This window comes from Eschscholzia californica, unplaced genomic scaffold (genome assembly GCF_041429995.1).
Source record: "Eschscholzia californica isolate CP2 unplaced genomic scaffold, dmEscCali1.0.p SCAF_6, whole genome shotgun sequence".
NCBI lineage: Eukaryota > Viridiplantae > Streptophyta > Magnoliopsida > Ranunculales > Papaveraceae > Eschscholzia > Eschscholzia californica.
In genome coordinates, this window is record NW_028238483.1 from 31,661,168 (window position 1) to 31,678,771 (window position 17,604).

At 39.5% G+C, this 17,604-nt stretch overlaps 2 protein-coding genes across 2 annotated transcripts; both read left to right on the top strand.

The window, feature by feature from the left end:
• Positions 1 to 4,004: 4,004 nt before the first annotated feature.
• LOC147533572 (uncharacterized) lies at positions 4,005 to 6,677 on the top strand. Its single transcript, XM_086648097.1, has one exon. It carries the CDS (start codon positions 4,302 to 4,304, stop codon positions 6,522 to 6,524), a length of 2,223 nt encoding a protein of 740 aa, XP_086504223.1. The 5' UTR covers positions 4,005 to 4,301; the 3' UTR covers positions 6,525 to 6,677.
• A 1,276-nt stretch (positions 6,678 to 7,953) lies between these two features.
• LOC147533573 (uncharacterized) lies at positions 7,954 to 9,903 on the top strand. Its single transcript, XM_086650044.1, has one exon. It carries the CDS (start codon positions 8,014 to 8,016, stop codon positions 9,853 to 9,855), a length of 1,842 nt encoding a protein of 613 aa, XP_086506170.1. The 5' UTR covers positions 7,954 to 8,013; the 3' UTR covers positions 9,856 to 9,903.
• Positions 9,904 to 17,604: the final 7,701 nt, after the last annotated feature.

The window sequence follows — 17,604 nt, forward strand, 5'->3', positions numbered from 1 at the left end:
AGGTGTACCAGATTGAGTTTTACAAAGAGATGTCTTGATTTTCCACCTTTGCGGATTTAGTGTCAAAATCGTATAAAACTTACTTAAATTTAACAATATATATTTAAGTAACGGAGTTAGAACTTGACGGTGTTCAAATTTAACGGCGTTAAAACTTTACTTGTCAATATTAGTCCACGACCCCTTTGCATGATAATAAAAGGTCATGCCCCCTTTGAGAAAATATTGCAACCCTCCTACAAAATATTGCAAATGGTTTGCAAACCATTATAACCTTGTTTATAAAGCATTACAAACCATTGTAACTTTGTCGCAAAGGATTACAAACAATATGTAAGACATTGCAAACAATTACAACTGCTAATGCAAACTGTTGTGAAGGTTAGCAAGCCATTGTGACCTTGTTTGTAAAGCTTTGCAAACCATTGAAAAACCTACTTCATAACATTGCAATTGGTTTGCAAAATATTGAAACTGAATTTAGGGTTAGGTCATCTTCCTTTTGGTTCAACTTCAACGAGAATTACAGAACATCACCATTGTCATACACATGTCGCAATTAATCAGATCGGGGAAGATCATACTAATATAGGTTGAGGTGCAATAGTGAGAGATAAAAGTGGGAGAAATGTTGTTTATCCAACACAAACAAAAAACAGAAATAGTGAGAGATAAAAGTGAGAAAGGTTTGAAGGTCGCCGGCCGGAAATTTGGCCGGCCGGCGACCCCTGTCGGAGAAGATGATGATGTGGCGTGTTAGGTGACTTGGCAGAGAGAGGAAATGAGATGAAGGAGTGAGAATAACGGAAAGTTAAAGATAACGGAAAAAGGGAGTCATATGGGAATATTTTCTAAAGTAGGTCTTCCAGGTCACAAAGTTGGGGGTCATTTGAAAAATAACCCAAAAAAATATATTGGGTCAAGGAGTTTTGACGAAATCTCCGTTTATTATATTTGTTTAAAGTACATGGAGATTCACCAAATCAAGGGATCCCACCTTAAAGTAATTAATGATGAAATCACGTCGGTGATATACATATACATACATGCCGATCTCCAACATTTTTATAACTTTTCTCGTTTAAATACATATATAAACGATTACGAATATATTAATATATATTTAATAGTTAGTCTTGACTTTCTATAAGAATTTTATAGTTTTGATCTCTGTATTTGGATCAGTTAATAACTCTCAACTCTTCCTATTAAACCATCTATAGAAAGAGCTGAGTTTCCTCATCTTTCATTTATCCAATCTCTCATTCGCTAATTGCAATCAGTTAGTGTCATCACATTAATGAAATTCTCCAAGATTACTACTATGAGATTCTTCTCGGTTTTCCTCTACTTCCTAGTTTATTTCTCTTTGATCTCTGCATTTTCAAAGACAACCCAAGCATGTCATGACATTGACAAAGCAGCATTGCTAGATTTCAGGGCTAAACTAACCTACATTCTGCAGGTACGAGATTGGAACGAATCCACTAATTGTTGCACTGAATGGGATGGCATTACCTGTGATGATACCACAGGTCGTGTCATTAGCCTCGAACGTGCTCGTTGGTATTATAGTGGTGATGAATTAAAAAAGTTTACGAATAGAACTATATCTCCATCTCTTGGTAACCTTTCATCTCTTTACCTTCTTGATCTTACTGGTCTCAACTTGAATGGAGCAATACCACCCCAACTTGCCAAACTCTCGAACCTTACTCAACTCCTGCTCAGTGACAATCACTTGTCTGGTTCAATCCCAAAAACTTTTAAACATCTTTACCAACTGAATAGGCTTTACCTTAACAACAACCGTCTGTCCGGTGTCATTTCATCCTCCATTTTGAAATCTGTGACATCCCTTACAGAGGTAGATCTTAGCCAAAATCAACTAGTTGGTGTAATTCCACCGATTCTTGGAAAATTAGAGTCATTAACATATCTTGCTCTAAGAGCAAACAAACTCTCCGGAAGAATCCCAATCACAATTGGTTCCCTCAAGAACCTCGTCTTCCTAGACTTGTCGGAGAACAAGTTAAATGGTTCCATTCCACGCTCTATCGGAGGATTATTCGAAGTGACCCAGCTCTTCATGAATCAAAATAGGCTATCCGGTAATATTCCTAGTTCGTTTTCCAAACTAGTTTCTCTTGAGTTTTGTAGGTTATCTCATAACAAGCTAAATGGTGCTATACCAACATCCATTGACAAGCTCAAGAATCTTGCAGAGTTGAGTCTTGAGAATAACAAGTTAACTGGCAACTTACCATCATTTGTTGAACAGCTCGAAAGCCTGACTACTCTGGTTTTGTCAAACAACCATTTTTCCGGTAAAATCCCTTCAAGTTTCGGCAATTTTCTTAAGAAGCTTCAACATGTTGATTTCTCAAGAAATAATCTATCGGGTCCAATTCCCCGTCAGTTGATCAAATGGGATAGTTTACAAACTCTAGATTTGTCATTCAATCCTCTAGGTCTTGTTAGCATACCGAAATGGCTAGGAAAATATGAGAATTTGTACGAACTTAATTTAGCTAATACAGGGATAATTGGTCATCTCCCACCATGGTTACAATCATTTCCTGCTTTGAGAATGCTCGATTTGTCAAGTAATAGGTTGAGTGGTGAATTACCACAATGGGTAGGCAAAATGTTCAATCTCAATTTTCTAAATTTATCTAACAATAGCTTCCATTCCGCGATCCCAGACGGCTTTAAGAACTTAACCTATCTCGTGGACTTAGATCTTCACTCGAATAACTTTACTGGTGGAATGGAAGCGATTCTCGCGAAAAACACATGGGGAGAAAGCTACTATAATTCTATTGATCTCTCTTATAACATGTTTGTTGGCTCTATAGATGAACATATTGGAAACCAGGCTGCTATGAAATCAGTGGTGAAATTGGTACTATCTAACAACCCTTTAGGAGGGTCAATACCAAGTTCACTAGGAAAACTGAAATCGCTACAAATTTTGGAGCTTACAAATAATGGTTTATCAGGAAAGATACCGGTTGAGCTCAGCCATGCAACGAAACTAAATTCGATCATGTTATCAAATAATAAGCTTACTGGACCCATACCTGCGGAGGTACTAAACTTGAAGAAACTTCATGAATTTGATGTATCTATGAACCAATTGAGCGGCAAAATACCGCCTCATAAAGCCAAAATCTCAGCATCTTCTTTCGAGGGCAACAATGGTCTATGCGGTAATCCACTTTCAGCTTGTAAGACCAACTAACTATATAATTTGTAGTCTTTAATGACTTGATGTACAATAGCAAGTGTTAGCTTTTCCTAATGTTTTCTCTTTTGGTGTTTCTTGGACTCTAAGCATTTCTTGGGTGAGGCTCATTCCCTGTACTTCCTATCCTTGTGTTTAGTCATCTGCTCCCCAAGTAAGGTTTCTTCTTATCACTATTGACCAATAAAAAAGAAGAGCTCAAATGCGATTAGATTAATGGCCTAGTGGATTATTAACACGGTCCTTTACCCAGTGGCATATTTAACGAAGGTCAACTAGACGTTGATTTTTCATAATCCAATCCCAATTGGTTAAAGAAAAATATACATTGAAATTTGGACATAAATAAGTTGTTCTCATTTTTATCAATGTCAAACTAGAGTTCAAACTACAAGTTGGAGAAAGTTGAAATCCTGTAACAACTTACACAAATATGAGGATCTAAGTAGAAACTTCATTACCTATACTGTTTGTCTTTCACATCAAAGTATGCTATATCGTAGGTAGAAGCCGGTGAAAAGAGCTTCCTAAAGTTCCAACCTTCATTGTTTTTGTATTGGCTTGCGTAAAGCTTAGAAAATTAGCCACTTTGTAAGAAAATTAGCCACTTTGTAAAAGTTGACTTTACCACTCTTACGCTTCTCGAACAATTTCTTTTAAGGAATTCTTATCCAATCCAATGCACCATGGTAGATGTTCGTGGAGTTAAATGGCATTCATATTCTTCACCCAAAATCATGTATTCTATCTTAATTAAATCTAGATTTAGCAAGTCATTAATGACAAAGTGTGAGTATGTCAACCTTGCATGCTTTGATTGCATCAACACTTAATGGGTCTTCGTAGACTATATATTCTACTTCTATAATCCCGATCTATCAGGGTACTTGAATTACTCAATGACACTACCTACTCTACATCCTCTCAAACCATATTCTATAAAACTATAAAAGGAGCTCATGAGTTTCTCATCTTTCATTCATCCAACTCCTTAATCCAATTGTTTCATCAGTTTCATTGCATTATTAATTAACCTTTCCTTGAGAGTGAAAGCATGAGATTCTTCTCATTTTTCCTCTTTTTAGTGGTCTATTTCTCCTTCATCTCTACATTTCCAAAGACAGCCGAAGCATGCCATCACATTGACAGATCAGCTTTGCTTGATTTCAAGGCTAATATCTTCGATGATTCTATGCAAAGGTTAGTAACTTGGATTGCAAACACTGATTGCTGCACCAAATGGGATGGTATTACTTGTGATCCCACAAATGGTCGTGTAGTTAGACTCGAACGTGGAGCATCGACATTGATATCGACTGATGAGAACATATATATGACTGGAACTATTTCTCCATCCCTTGGCAATCTTACATTTCTTCATGTTCTTGATCTTAATGGCATTGGGTACTTGGGTGGAGAGATACCATCAGAGCTCGGAAAACTATCAAAACTTACTCACCTCCTTCTCAATGACAACCAGCTAACCGGTTCAATCCCGACAACTTTCCAAAGTCTTTACCAACTTAATCGGCTTTACCTTCAAAACAACCGTCTCTCTGGTGAAATTCCGCCTTCTATTTTCACATTTATCACATCCCTTACAGAGCTTAACATAAAATCTAATGAACTATCGGGTGCCATTCCACCAAATATTGGGAAATTAGGGTCATTAACCTATCTCAATTTGGATGAAAACAAATTCTCCGGAAAAATTCCAAGAACAATAGGTTTCCTAAAGAACCTAAGAGTTCTAGATTTTAGCAGGAACGAACAGCTGTCCGGATCTATTCCAGATTCCTTTAGAGGATTGTCTAAATTAGTCAGGTTCTCTATCACTAATACTCATGTTTCCGGTGTAATACCGTCCGTAATTTTCGAATCTATGACATCCCTTACTGACCTTGATCTTAGCCAAAATCAATTGTATGGTACCATTCCACCAAGTATTGGAAATTTATTATCGGTAGCGTTTCTTTCTTTACGAGGAAACAAACTCTCTGGAAGAATTCCAAGCACAATTGGTTCCCTCAAGAACCTGGTTTTCCTAGACTTGTCGGAGAACAAGTTAAATGGTTCTATTCCACGCTCTATCGGAGGACTATTCAGAGTAACCAAACTCTTCATGAATCAAAATAGGCTATCCGGTAATATTCCTAGTTCGCTTTCCAAACTAGTTTCTCTTGAGTTTTGTAGGTTATCTCATAACAAGCTAACTGGTGCTATACCAACATCCATTGACAAGCTCAAGAATCTTGCAGAGTTGAGTATTGAGAATAACAAGTTAACTGGCAAATTACCATCATTTGTTGAACAGCTCGAAAGCCTGACTACTCTGGTTTTATCAGGCAACCGTTTTTCGGGTAAAATCCATTCAAGTTTCGGTAACCTTCTTAAGAGGCTTCAACATGTTGACTTATCAAGAAATAATCTATCCGGTCCAATTCCTCGTCAGTTGGTCAAATGGGATAGTTTACAAACTCTAGATTTGTCATTCAATCCTCTAGGTCTTGTTAGCATACCAAAATGGCTAGGAAAATTTGAGAATTTGTACGAACTTAATTTAGCTAACACAGGGATAATTGGTCATCTCCCACCATGGTTACAATCTTTTCCTGCTTTGATAATGCTCGATTTGTCGAGTAATAGGTTGAGTGGTGAATTACCGCAATGGATAAGCAAAATGTTCAATCTCAATTTTCTGAATTTGTCTAACAATAATTTCCATTCAGCGATCCCAGATGGCTTCAAGAACTTAACCTATCTCGTGGGCTTAGATCTTCACTCGAACAACTTTACTGGTGGAATGAAAGCAATTCTCGCGAAAAACACATGGGAAGAAAGCTACTATAATTCAATTGATCTCTCTCATAACATGTTTGTTGGCTCTATCGATGAACATATTGGAAACCATGCTGCTATGAAATCAGTGGTGAAATTGGTACTATCTCATAACCCTTTAGGAGGGTCAATACCAAGTTCACTAGGAAAACTGAAATCGCTACAAATTTTGGAGCTTACAAATAATGGTTTATCCGGTAAGATACCGGTTGAGCTCAGCCATGCAACGGAACTAAATTCGATCATGTTATCAAATAATAAGCTTACTGGACCCATACCTGCGGAGGTACTAAACTTGAAGGAACTTCATGAATTTGATGTATCTATGAACCAATTGAGCGGCAAAATACCGCCTCATAAAGCCAAAATTTCAGCATCTTCTTTCAAGGGCAACAAAGGTCTATGCGGTAATCCACTTTCTGCTTGTAAGACCAACTAACTATATAAGTTGTGGTAATTATGTCCTGGGTTATGAAAATGTTTAGAGAATTTTAAGTTGTACTCATGGGTGTTTCGATAAATTTAGGTGTCGTTGTGATGATTTTGAAGACACTTTAGTTCCTTTTCTAGCTAATGACATATTTCAAGCAAACCTCTATAAGGATTATCTAGATAGTTAAATTTCTCTAAAGATATTGCTGTTCACATGTTGCAGCAATTCCCCAACAGCTTCAACCCTAGCTTCTGACATAGATGATCTAGATCTTTTTGGCATTAAATAGCAAGGCCAATCTGTCAATCGTGATGCCAATACATTAACCTTTTCGAAACGGCAAAATTTGTGTTGAGTGTAAATGGTGCGAAGAAGGCAAGTGATTAGCAAAGAGTACAAAAAACCCAAAAACAAATTACAAGACTCTTCGTACATGACTCATTGACTCTTCGTAAATTCAAGAGATCTCGGGAATAACGAGTATAATAGCACAAGCAGATTAAATTTCATAAAGGTATTGAAGTCAAGTGTGCGAGCATAGTCCCACACAGAGAAAAGGAAGGAGAAGCCGGCCAAAGCTAGGCCGGCACAGCAGAAGACTCGGGTAGAACAGCAAGGTGTGCCAAAGATCTCAACAGCTCAGGCTGTTCATCTTCAACAGCAAGCTAAGGCCGGCATCCTTCATAACCAGCGCAGGAACAGTAGGCATCCAGCAAGTCATTTACTGGGTTTCAAGCACGGGAATGAATCAAGCAGCTGCTAGCTAAGGACTGGCAAGGGACGTGTCCTATTTGGCTCGGGACAGTGGATTCTTGGCTGGACGCTTTAGTTGGCCGAACTTCATCTCTTTCTTTGGCCGAGAGTTTCATCCCACTAGGTCAGATATCATGTTAGATTCCATGTGGGGCTAGTCTCACAATCCCCTTCACCTGTGCGTTGTTTATTTTTGTATTACGGGAAACACATATTGTCGTCTCGCTCATTCATTTCACATACATATCTCCCCTCTAGATAATGGTTATTGGTTAATTTCCAAACAGGTCTCAACTCTTAAGTCAATTCAACAAACTAGGTTTGAGTTCTTTAATGGACTTTGACAAAACATGTCTTAAGTGGGTCTTACCTTTTCCCTTAATTTCCAACCTCTTTCCCACTTTTCCACTCTCATTTGTCTCTCTCTTTTATACAATTTGAATTTACATCCATCATGGAAGTCCCAAGTTCTATCTTAGTCAATTGAATTGTTTTTCTTTTTTTTTGTAAATTATCATATATTATTGATTACTACCAGTCTTGATGTTGTTGAACCTTCCTTGAAAAGACCTAAGTTTTTCATCTTTCAATCATCCAGCAACTTAAGGCATTAACTGTGCTTATTTTCATTACACTACTACAGTTTTGTAAAATCATGATCACATGCTACTCATTTTTCGTCTTTCTACTCATCTTTTTCTCCTTCACAACATTCTCAAAGACAACTCAAGCATGTCATAGTATGGACAGGGCAGCTTTGCTTGATTTCAAGTCTAAGATCACCAATGATCCAAATCAACAGTTAGTTACTTGGAAGAAATCCACTGATTGTTGCACCAAATGGGATGGTATTACTTGTGATCCTGCCACGGGCCGTGTCGTTACCCTTGAACGTCAAGGTAAGTTTTCTAGCAACGACATGAACGTTTCTAGAGGGATAGTCGGAACTATATCTCCATCTATTGGCAATCTTTCTTTTCTTCAAAGTCTTGATCTAAGTATCCTCGAGTTGAGTGGAGAAATACCACCTCAACTTGGAAGCCTAACAAACCTTACTGTACTCTATCTCACTTTCAACCGCCTATCTGGTTCAATACCTACATCTTTCCAACACCTTCACCAACTCAATCAGCTTTACCTCCACAGCAATCGTTTATCAGGTGCTATACCGTCCCAAATTTTCGATACTATGACATCTCTTATTGATCTTGATTTGCGTTATAATGAATTATCTGGTGTCATTCCCCCAACGATCGGAAAATTAGAGTCGTTAGGTTATCTTGCTCTCACTCATAACAATCTATCAGGAAGAATCCCAAGCTCAATTGGTAATCTCAAGTACTTGACTTATCTAGACTTGTCGGAGAATCAACTCAACGGATCTATTCCACACTTCATTGGACAATTATCCAAATTAGGCAACCTTTATATGAATGAAAATAGGCTATCCGGTAATCTTCCTAGTTCAGTTTCAAACCTAGTTTCTCTTTCTGTTTGCAATTTATCTAATAACAAGCTAACTGGTAATTTACCAACATCAATTGGAAACCTCAAGAACCTCCAATGGTTGGACCTCTGTAATAACAAAATAACGGGTAGTATACCGACATCCATTGGAAAACTTCAAAGCCTAACCGACTTGTTATTATCGAACAATCATATTTCAGGCAAAATACCTTCAAGTTTTGGAAATCTTCAGAGACTTGAAGATGTTAGTATTTCAAATAACAATTTATCAGGTCCACTTCCTCACCAATTGGTGAAATTGAGAAGCTTACAAACCCTGGACTTGTCATTCAATCCATTAGGTCTAGTTAGTCTCCCCAATTGGTTACCCGAATTACATAATATGTATGAGATCAACTTTGCTAATACAGGACTAGTTGGTCAGCTTCCTTCATGGCTATCACCATTTACTCGGTTGACAAGACTGGATTTATCGAGTAATAGACTAAGCGGAGAACTACCAAAGTGGATATGCCGAATCACTACTCTCAATTACTTAAACTTATCTAACAACGTTTTTCGTTCGGCTATCCTAAACGACTTCAAGAGCTTAGCAAACCTCGAAGACCTTGATCTTCATTCAAACAACTTCACCGGAGGAATGGAGGCAATTTTCACAAAGTTAACTTCAACAGAATATGGATTTTACAAGTTTATTGATCTCTCTAGTAACTTGTTTTCGGGTCCTATTTTACAATATGTTGGAAATCAGACTGTTATGCAGTCAGTGGTGAAATTGGTACTATCTAATAATCCACTAGGAGGGTTAATACCTGGTTCGCTAGCAGAACTTAAGTCTTTAGAAACTTTGGAGCTAAAAAACAATGGCCTAGTAGGGAAGATACCAGTTGAGCTGAGCAAGGCGACAGAGTTAAAGTCGGTCATTTTATCATACAACAAGCTCACCGGAGCCATACCTATAGGGGTACTAAACTTGTCGAAACTTCAGGAATTTGATGTATCCATGAATCAGTTGAGCGGAAAAATACCTCCTCATAAGGTCAATATCTCAGCATCTTCTTTCGAGGGCAACATAGGTCTATGCGGCAATCCACTTCCTCCTTGCAAGACCACCTAAGGTAGCTTTTGCACCTTTGGTAGTTTTAATGTTCGAAATTAGCAGTTTATGAATGAATTAATTTATGGAAACAAGTCGTTAGATTTTTTTCTTTTTTTTTAATTGTCAGCGTGCCTCGAAGAGTTGACATCTAAAGTGAAAGATTAAACCTCTTACCACTCCAACCAAGAGTTGTTGACAAGTCGTTAGATTTACTTTTGCTTGTACCCATTTTCTCAAAATGTCAGTTTCAATTAATATGAAGTCATAAACATTTTTAACGTCGGCTACGAATTCTAATCCTGGCCAAACATTAGCTGAACTAAACAATTGTGTTGAAAGTGGGCTTTTAAACTTGAGAGGAAAATTTTGAAGCCCAAAATTCGGCCCAAAATACCAAACCAAACCCAACCCGGAATATTATTTAAAAAAAAAACCCAAAAGTTGAAAATACCATATTAACCTCGTAAGATCATTACCCTTCCTCAAGTATCCCTCCCACCATTTCCCGCCCATTTCTTTTCAGCCTTCCATTTGCGAAAACCAAGACCCAAAAGCACGTGCCTCTCTGAGAAGTGACCTTTTGAAAAACTTTTTGCATTCTCTCTCTCTTCATTACCTTAGAAAACCAAAACGAAACATTACACTCTTTCTCTCTCTACATTCGGTAGTCTGCTCCAAGCATCTACAGCTTGAATCTCTCCTAAATCGAAAACAGTTAACGTTTGAAACAGTGAATCGTTTCGCTTAAGAATCTTTAGGTGCATTTTCTAAACAAAGAACCGAAGAGTTTAGGGTTGTGTCTTTCTGAATCATCCATTCATTAGATATAAAAGAATCTTTAGGGTTCTTGTCGATTTTTTACAGAAGCAAGAGAATTATGTTGGGGTTTTTGTAAGTTAAAATTTTCTGAAATGTTTCTAAATCTAGTCTTTTGTTATTAAATGTTGGAAAACATTTATAAATCTAGCTTTTGATTCAAGATTTTGGGTTTTGTTTCTAACATTTGGGAATTTGTTTGAAAAATTTAGGGATTTGCTGATTTAAACATTTAGGGTTTTGTCTCTAGATTTAGGGTTTTGATTTAAACATTTAGGGTCCTGTTTCAAACATTAGGGATTTTTTTTTTTAAATATTTAGGGTTTGTTTCTCTTAAAACATTAGGTAGTTTTTTAAATATTTACAGTTTCGTTTCAGACATTTTGGGTTTTGCTGAATGTATTTCATTACAGATTTAAACATTTCATTCTCTACAGACGATTTAAAAAAAATGGTGAAATCGGCAGCAACCAAGCAAACTGCTTCGTCAAAAGCCGTAACAGAAGCGGTTGTTCTAAGATCTAGCCCTAGGAAGAGGGCTAGTGAGGGAAGAACAAGTGAACCGGCCTCCAAACGAGGCAAATCTAAGATGGTGGTGACAACCCAAGTAAGAAAAGTTGTTTGCATTTATAAAAATGTTTGAGGAACTATTTTAGTTACATAAGCATTTTGTGAAATGTTCGATTAATAAAGTCAGGTGTTTGTGTAATGATTGCTTAGTTATTTTGTGAAATATTATAGTATTTTCACTACTACAAGTGTTCTTAGCATTTTTTTGGGTAGTTTTTTTGTGAAATATTATAGTATTTTCTGCTGATGTCAAAAAATTGTTATCCGCTATACCAGCATGAAACAGGGAGTTGATGCATGACAGTCTCCGCTAAGTTGAATGTTCTGTTAAGTCAGGTTAGATTTTATCCGTTGTTTCTGCCTCCAGTTCTGGTTCTCTGTTTTTTTGCTCCTTGCTCCTTGTTCCTGTTCCTAGCTCCTTGCTCCCGCTCCTTACGCCTTGCTCCTGCTTACTGCTCCTATTCATTTGTTCCCAAAGGGTTCGAAAGCCGCTCCGACGTTCAAGATAGTCAGGGTGTTCTTTGCAGTAAAAGAATAAATATTGATTGATCCTTTTGGGGGGCGAGTTGTGGGAACTCAGAGTTTCTTGTGATCTTCTAGGTTTTTTTTATCGTGTCCTTTGAAGGACGATTTGGGGGCTGGTGCAGGCTGTATCCTACAATTAGGAAGGTAGTTGACAATAAAAGAGACTAAGAGAGGCAACGGATCTCACTTTACGTTGCTAATCGCGGATGCTCTCACGCGATCAAGCCACACACTTGATTGTAGAGGAACCACTCACTCGAAACAAGATAGTTCTTGCGGAAAATAAAACCCAGAAAAACTTCCTTCCATCGATTAAGAATTACAGCTATATAGAGAAAGTAGAACTCAAAAGGCAAACGACTTAACTCACCTTTAATGCTAACACAGAAATATGGAAAGACTCCTAAACTGCTTAGGAACTTAAACAAAAGGTCAAAAGATTAATGCAAGATAATGATCATAACTTAGACTAGAAAATATGTGCTAATGTAAATCAAAAGTCAGCTGACTTTTGACCGCCATCAGGGGCCTTTTATAGGCTTAAGAAGCGGCGGTGATTGCCCTAGAGAGAAGTTTTCCCTTTGTGTTTATCTCGGATTCAGGATAGATGAAAGTTCCTAAGTTCAAGGATCTTTCGTAGATATCTTGCCAATGTGATAGATCTTCAATACAGAGGTGAAACCGATTATATTGAAAATCATAAATATCTTTAAAGATGATGATGAAAAACATTAAAAGAAAGATTAAACTTGTTACTAACCTCGGAAGCAACTGTTGATCTTAACAATGGTATAAACTGAGTCCTTTGATGATGGAAATCGAAAAAACGATGAAGATTTCAGCTGATCTAATGAAGATGAAGCAGGTTTTCGAGAATAAAAAATGGAGGATGAATAGAGGATTCGGTTTTAGAGAGAAAAAAGTAATGGTGTTCGTTTTTGGATAAGAATGAAGGTAGTGATTTCTGTTAATAGTATCGTAATTGGAGAGAGAAGGTGAGAGATAAAAATAGGAAACAGATATTTGGGGATTTTGAAGGAAAATAAGTGTTTGTTTATATAGAAGGTTAGTTTAGGTATTATGATTTAATATGAATTCTAGGGATTTGTGTTTTCTCTAGAGATGGACACAAAATGACTAGATTTTCATTTATGTTAATATTTTGGTTTATAAGCTCATTTTAAGATTAGAGAGGATTAAATGTGTGTTTAAGGGTCGTTTTTTGGACTATAAGCTCAAGACTTATTAACATAATTACACTTTCAATGAAATAAACAACAAAGCAAAATACACACATATTTTTTCTTAGATTATAGAGAAAGGCACGTTCTTGTTATGTTATAACCTTTAGATTCATTTATATATATCTTCGTCAAATGGAAGACTTACGAAGTCATGGACTCCTCCAGGCCTCCGTACTATATTAAAGCTGAAATCAAGTTGCTATTTTATATGCTCATGTGACTGTAAGGTAATGTAAACCCTTGCTTATTTCATTGATCACAATGTGTATATATAGTTACAATGGAATGGGTTAAATACGGAAATAGCTAAATATACATCGAGATAATTACGGAAGGAAATATAGAGAATATACAATAATGGACCGATAATATTGTGAAACAAATGCTTCGGCAGGCCTTTGGTGAAGATGTCGGCATATTGATAATCAGCAGGGACGTGGAGGACCTTGACGGATCCAAGACGGACCTTTTCTCGGACAAAATGGATATCCAATTCGATATGTTTTGTGCGCTGGTGTTGAACTGGATTGTCGGAGAGGTAAACAGCCGAGATGTTGTCACAGTAGATGATGGAGGCGTGGCGAACAGGGATATGTAATTCCAGTAGAAGATTACGAACCCAGCTAAGTTCTGCAACGGTGTTTGCCACGGCGCGATATTCGGCTTCGGCGCTGGATCTTGAAATAGTGGATTGTCGCTTAGAAGACCAGGAGATCAAGTTGGATCCAAGATAAACACAGTAACCGGAGGTGGAACGACGAGAGTCAGGGCACCCACCCCAGTCAGCATCAGAGAAGGCAGTCAATTCTGTGGAAGACGACGGGGAAAGTAGTAAACCTTGATCTAAGGTGCCTTTAATGTAGCGAAGGATCCGTTTCAGAAACTGAAAATGTGGTTCTCGAGGAGCGTGCATGAATAGACAAACCTGTTGCACGGCGTAGGCGATGTCGGGTCTGGTAATCGTGAGATACTGTAAAGCCCCGGCCAAACTCCTGTATAAAGAACCATCTGTAAAAGTGGGGCCGCTGTCGGCGCTAAGTTTAGATCCGACTTTGACAGGGGTGCTAGCGGGTTTGCAGTTAGACATGTTTGCTCGAGATAAAATATCAGCTGCATAAGTTGATTGAGATAGGAATAACCCGTTAGCTTGTTTGGTTACAGCAATACCCAAAAAATGATGTAGAGTCCCCAGATCAGTCATTTTGAATTCAGCAGTAAGTGACTTAATGATGTTCTGGAGCAGTTGATCGCTGGAGGCAGTCAAAATAATGTCGTCAACATACAGTAACAGATAAGCCATCTGGTCCCCATGGTGATAGATGAAAAGGGATGTGTCGCAGACACTTCTCCTGAAGCCACACTTAAGTAGATAACCTGTAAAACGCTGATACCAAGCTCGTGGAGCTTGCTTTAGACCATATAAAGATTTCTTAAGTTAGCATACAAATTTGGGATTGGTTGTGGAGGTGAACCCAGGGGGTTGAAACATGTATACGGTTTCCTTCAGGTGCCCATGTAGGAACGCGTTTTTAACATCAAGTTGGTGAGTCGACCAACCACGCGAAATAGCAAGACTGAGCACCGTGCGAATGGTGGTGGGTTTGACAACCGGGCTGAATGTGTCATCACAGTCGACACCCACTGTTTTGCTTTTCCCATTTACTACCAAACGGGCCTTATGACGTTCTAGAGATCCATCCGCGTGAAACTTGTGTTTGAAAAGCCACATGCATCGTATAACCGGGACATCAGGTGGTCGAGGGACAAGTTCCCACGTATTGTTGGCCAATAGAGCTTCATATTCGTCGGTCATGGCAAGTTTCCAGTTAGGCGGATAGGGCGGTTAGATGGGATTTCGGTAGAGGTGACATGGTGGGTGAGGTACGGGTATGGAGGGAGTAGGGAAGTTTGGGTTTGAAGATGCCCGAACGTGAGCGAGTTTGCATTTGGTGGGACAGTCCGGGTTAACGTGGAGTTGCGGATGGGTTGGGGGAGGGGTCAGGTGGGACAGTGTGGTCGATGGGTGGGGTGGATGAGGAGGTGGAGGGAGTGGGTTGGGCTGGTTGTGGAGCGGAGTTGGGTGGGGTAGGGTTTCGGTCCGGGTTTGGTTGGTCGGATGAGGATCGGGCAGTGGGTTGGATAGAGGTAAAATAGGTTGGGTCAAAGAGAAGGGGATTGGGGTCGAGAAAATCGTGGGAGGGTGGAGGTGTTTGAGGGTTGTTCATCGGGAAACTGGTCTCGTCGAAGGTGACATGACGAGAGAAGATGGTTTTTCCCGAGGAGAGTTCAAGACAACGATAACCGCGGAAGTTGGCCGGATAGCCGAGGAAGAGACACGGGGTGGCTCGGTGGGTGAGTTTATTGGGCCGAGTGGCCGAGGTGTTGGGGTAACATAAGCTTCCGAAGACGCGAAGGTGGTCGTAGGAAGGTTCCCGAAGGTACAAGAGGGACAAGGGAGTGCGGTTTTGGTGCAGTTTGGTGGGAAGAATGTTATGAAGGTAGCTGGCTGTATGGAGGGCCTCAACCCAAAAGTTGGAGGGAAGAGAGGCATGGGTGAGAAGGGTGAACATGATTTCGTTAAGACGACGAATCATGCGCTCCGCTTTGCCTTTTTGTTGAGATGTGTGCGGGCAAGAAAAGCGAAGCTGGATGCCATGTTGAGAAGAGAAGTTGTGAAGGTTGGTGTTGTCAAATTCTCCTCCTATGTCACACTGTATAGCTTGGATGGGTAGGCGAAATAAGGTGGTGACGAATTGGTGAAAATGAGTGATTTTGGTGTATGTTTCCGACTTAAAACGGAGGGGATAAACCCTTGTGTATTGAGTAAAGTCATCAATAATTACTAAATAATATTTATAGCCCGCATGACTTAACAAAGGTGAAGTCCATAAATCGCAATGTAATAACGAGAAAGGACATAAAGTATGAGTACTCGAATCAGAAAAAGGTAGTCGTTTATGTTTCGACAACTGACAAGCCTGACAGAGAGATGAGCACTTCTGTTTATTACAAGAAATAAATTTATTCAAACGAAGAAAATCCATAACTGGTTGACCCGGGTGACCGAGTCGATTGTGCCAGCAAGGAGAGTCTTGGGTAGAGGCAAAACAAGCAGTGGCGGAAGCATTTTGGGTGAGCGGGTACAGGTCACTCGTACTGTTGTGACGACTCAGGATCGTGCCATCCTTGAAATCCTTCACAGAAAAACCATAGGGGTCAAATTCAATAGAGGTGTAATTATCAATATTGAATTGACGAACAGAAATAAGGTTTTTGACAATGTTGGGATTAAAAAGGATATTTTTAAGATAAAGGGGTTTAGAGGCAAAGTGAAGGGTGGATTGTCCCGAACCCATAACTGGAAGTTTATTGCCATCACCAACAATTATTGACGCTATTGGTGCAATCGTAGAAAAAGTGTCAATATTATTCTTATTGAAAGAGATATGAGAAGAAGCACCTGTATCAAAATTCCACGGGTCATTACTTTCATCTGAATCCACGGAGAGGGCATGAACAGCTTCAGCAAGTTGAGTTGGTTCAAGGGGATCTACTTCTGCCAGATTTGCTTGAGCCGACCGACGAATGCCATGGTTATTAGGGGACTGAGGGGGAGCCTGCGGGTGCCAAGGTTGAGACCAATTTTGGGTAGGGTAAGGACATGGGGGTGGAGTCCAGTATGGAGGAGCCCAATACGGTGGGTAATAGGGTTGTTGATGTTGGTGGTTTGGGTATGTAGGTTGATGGGTAACAGGCCGGTTGTAGGTGTGTTGGGGTGGGTTAGGTGGGTTGCGGGTATTGTGGTAGGAAGGGCTACGGTTGGTTTGGTTATTGGGTCGGTAGTTTGGACGGTTATTAGGCCTGTTGTTAGGGTTGCGGTTGTGGTTAGGGTTTGGGTTGGAAGTTGGTATGGCAGCCGCAATGGCGGGGTTTTTGGTAACGGCATCCCGTGTTTTGAGACGACCGGCCTCGGAGTTGAGTTGGTCAATGGCGTCTTCCCAAGTAGGTAAAGAATTATTCAAGATGGAGGCTATAGTGTCGAATTCCTTGGGAAGGCCCTTAACGAGATGGAGTACTCTTTGTTGATCGTTCATGGGAAAATCTAGGGCATATAGTTGGTCGGTTAAGTCACGTATCTTTTGACAATACGCATCAAGTGAAGGCATGGAAGCTAAGGTAAGGTTGGCTAGTTCATGTTGTAGGGCTTGAGATCGGGGTCCTTTGTTATTTCTAAAGAGGTGTTTTACCCGTAACCAAGCTTCTAATGCTGTGGATTCATCGGCCATGACGCGGACAAGTAGATCATCCGAGAGAGTACCATAGATCCATTGTAAAACAATGGAGTCAATGGTCTCCCATGAAGCAAACTCGGCAGATTCCTTATCGGGTGACGGCGAACCGTCGATGTGACAAAGAACATTGTAACCTTTTGCATGGAGAGTAAACAGTTTAACCCATAAGGAATATGAAACTTTTGTACCATCAAGGATACGTACCTTATGTTGAATGTTTGATACCGTATAAACTGGGTGAAGTGATTTGTGAGTGGTTGCTTCATTGGATGAAGAAAGAGCTTTGTCGGCCATGGGAAGAATGGAGGGTTGAAAGAGCC

Excerpts from the sequence above, each read along its gene's own strand:
- LOC147533573 (XM_086650044.1), top strand. The coding sequence starts at position 8,014 with ATGGACAGGGCAGCTTTGCTTGATTTCAAGTCTAAGATCACCAATGAT.
- LOC147533572 (XM_086648097.1), top strand. The coding sequence starts at position 4,302 with ATGAGATTCTTCTCATTTTTCCTCTTTTTAGTGGTCTATTTCTCCTTC.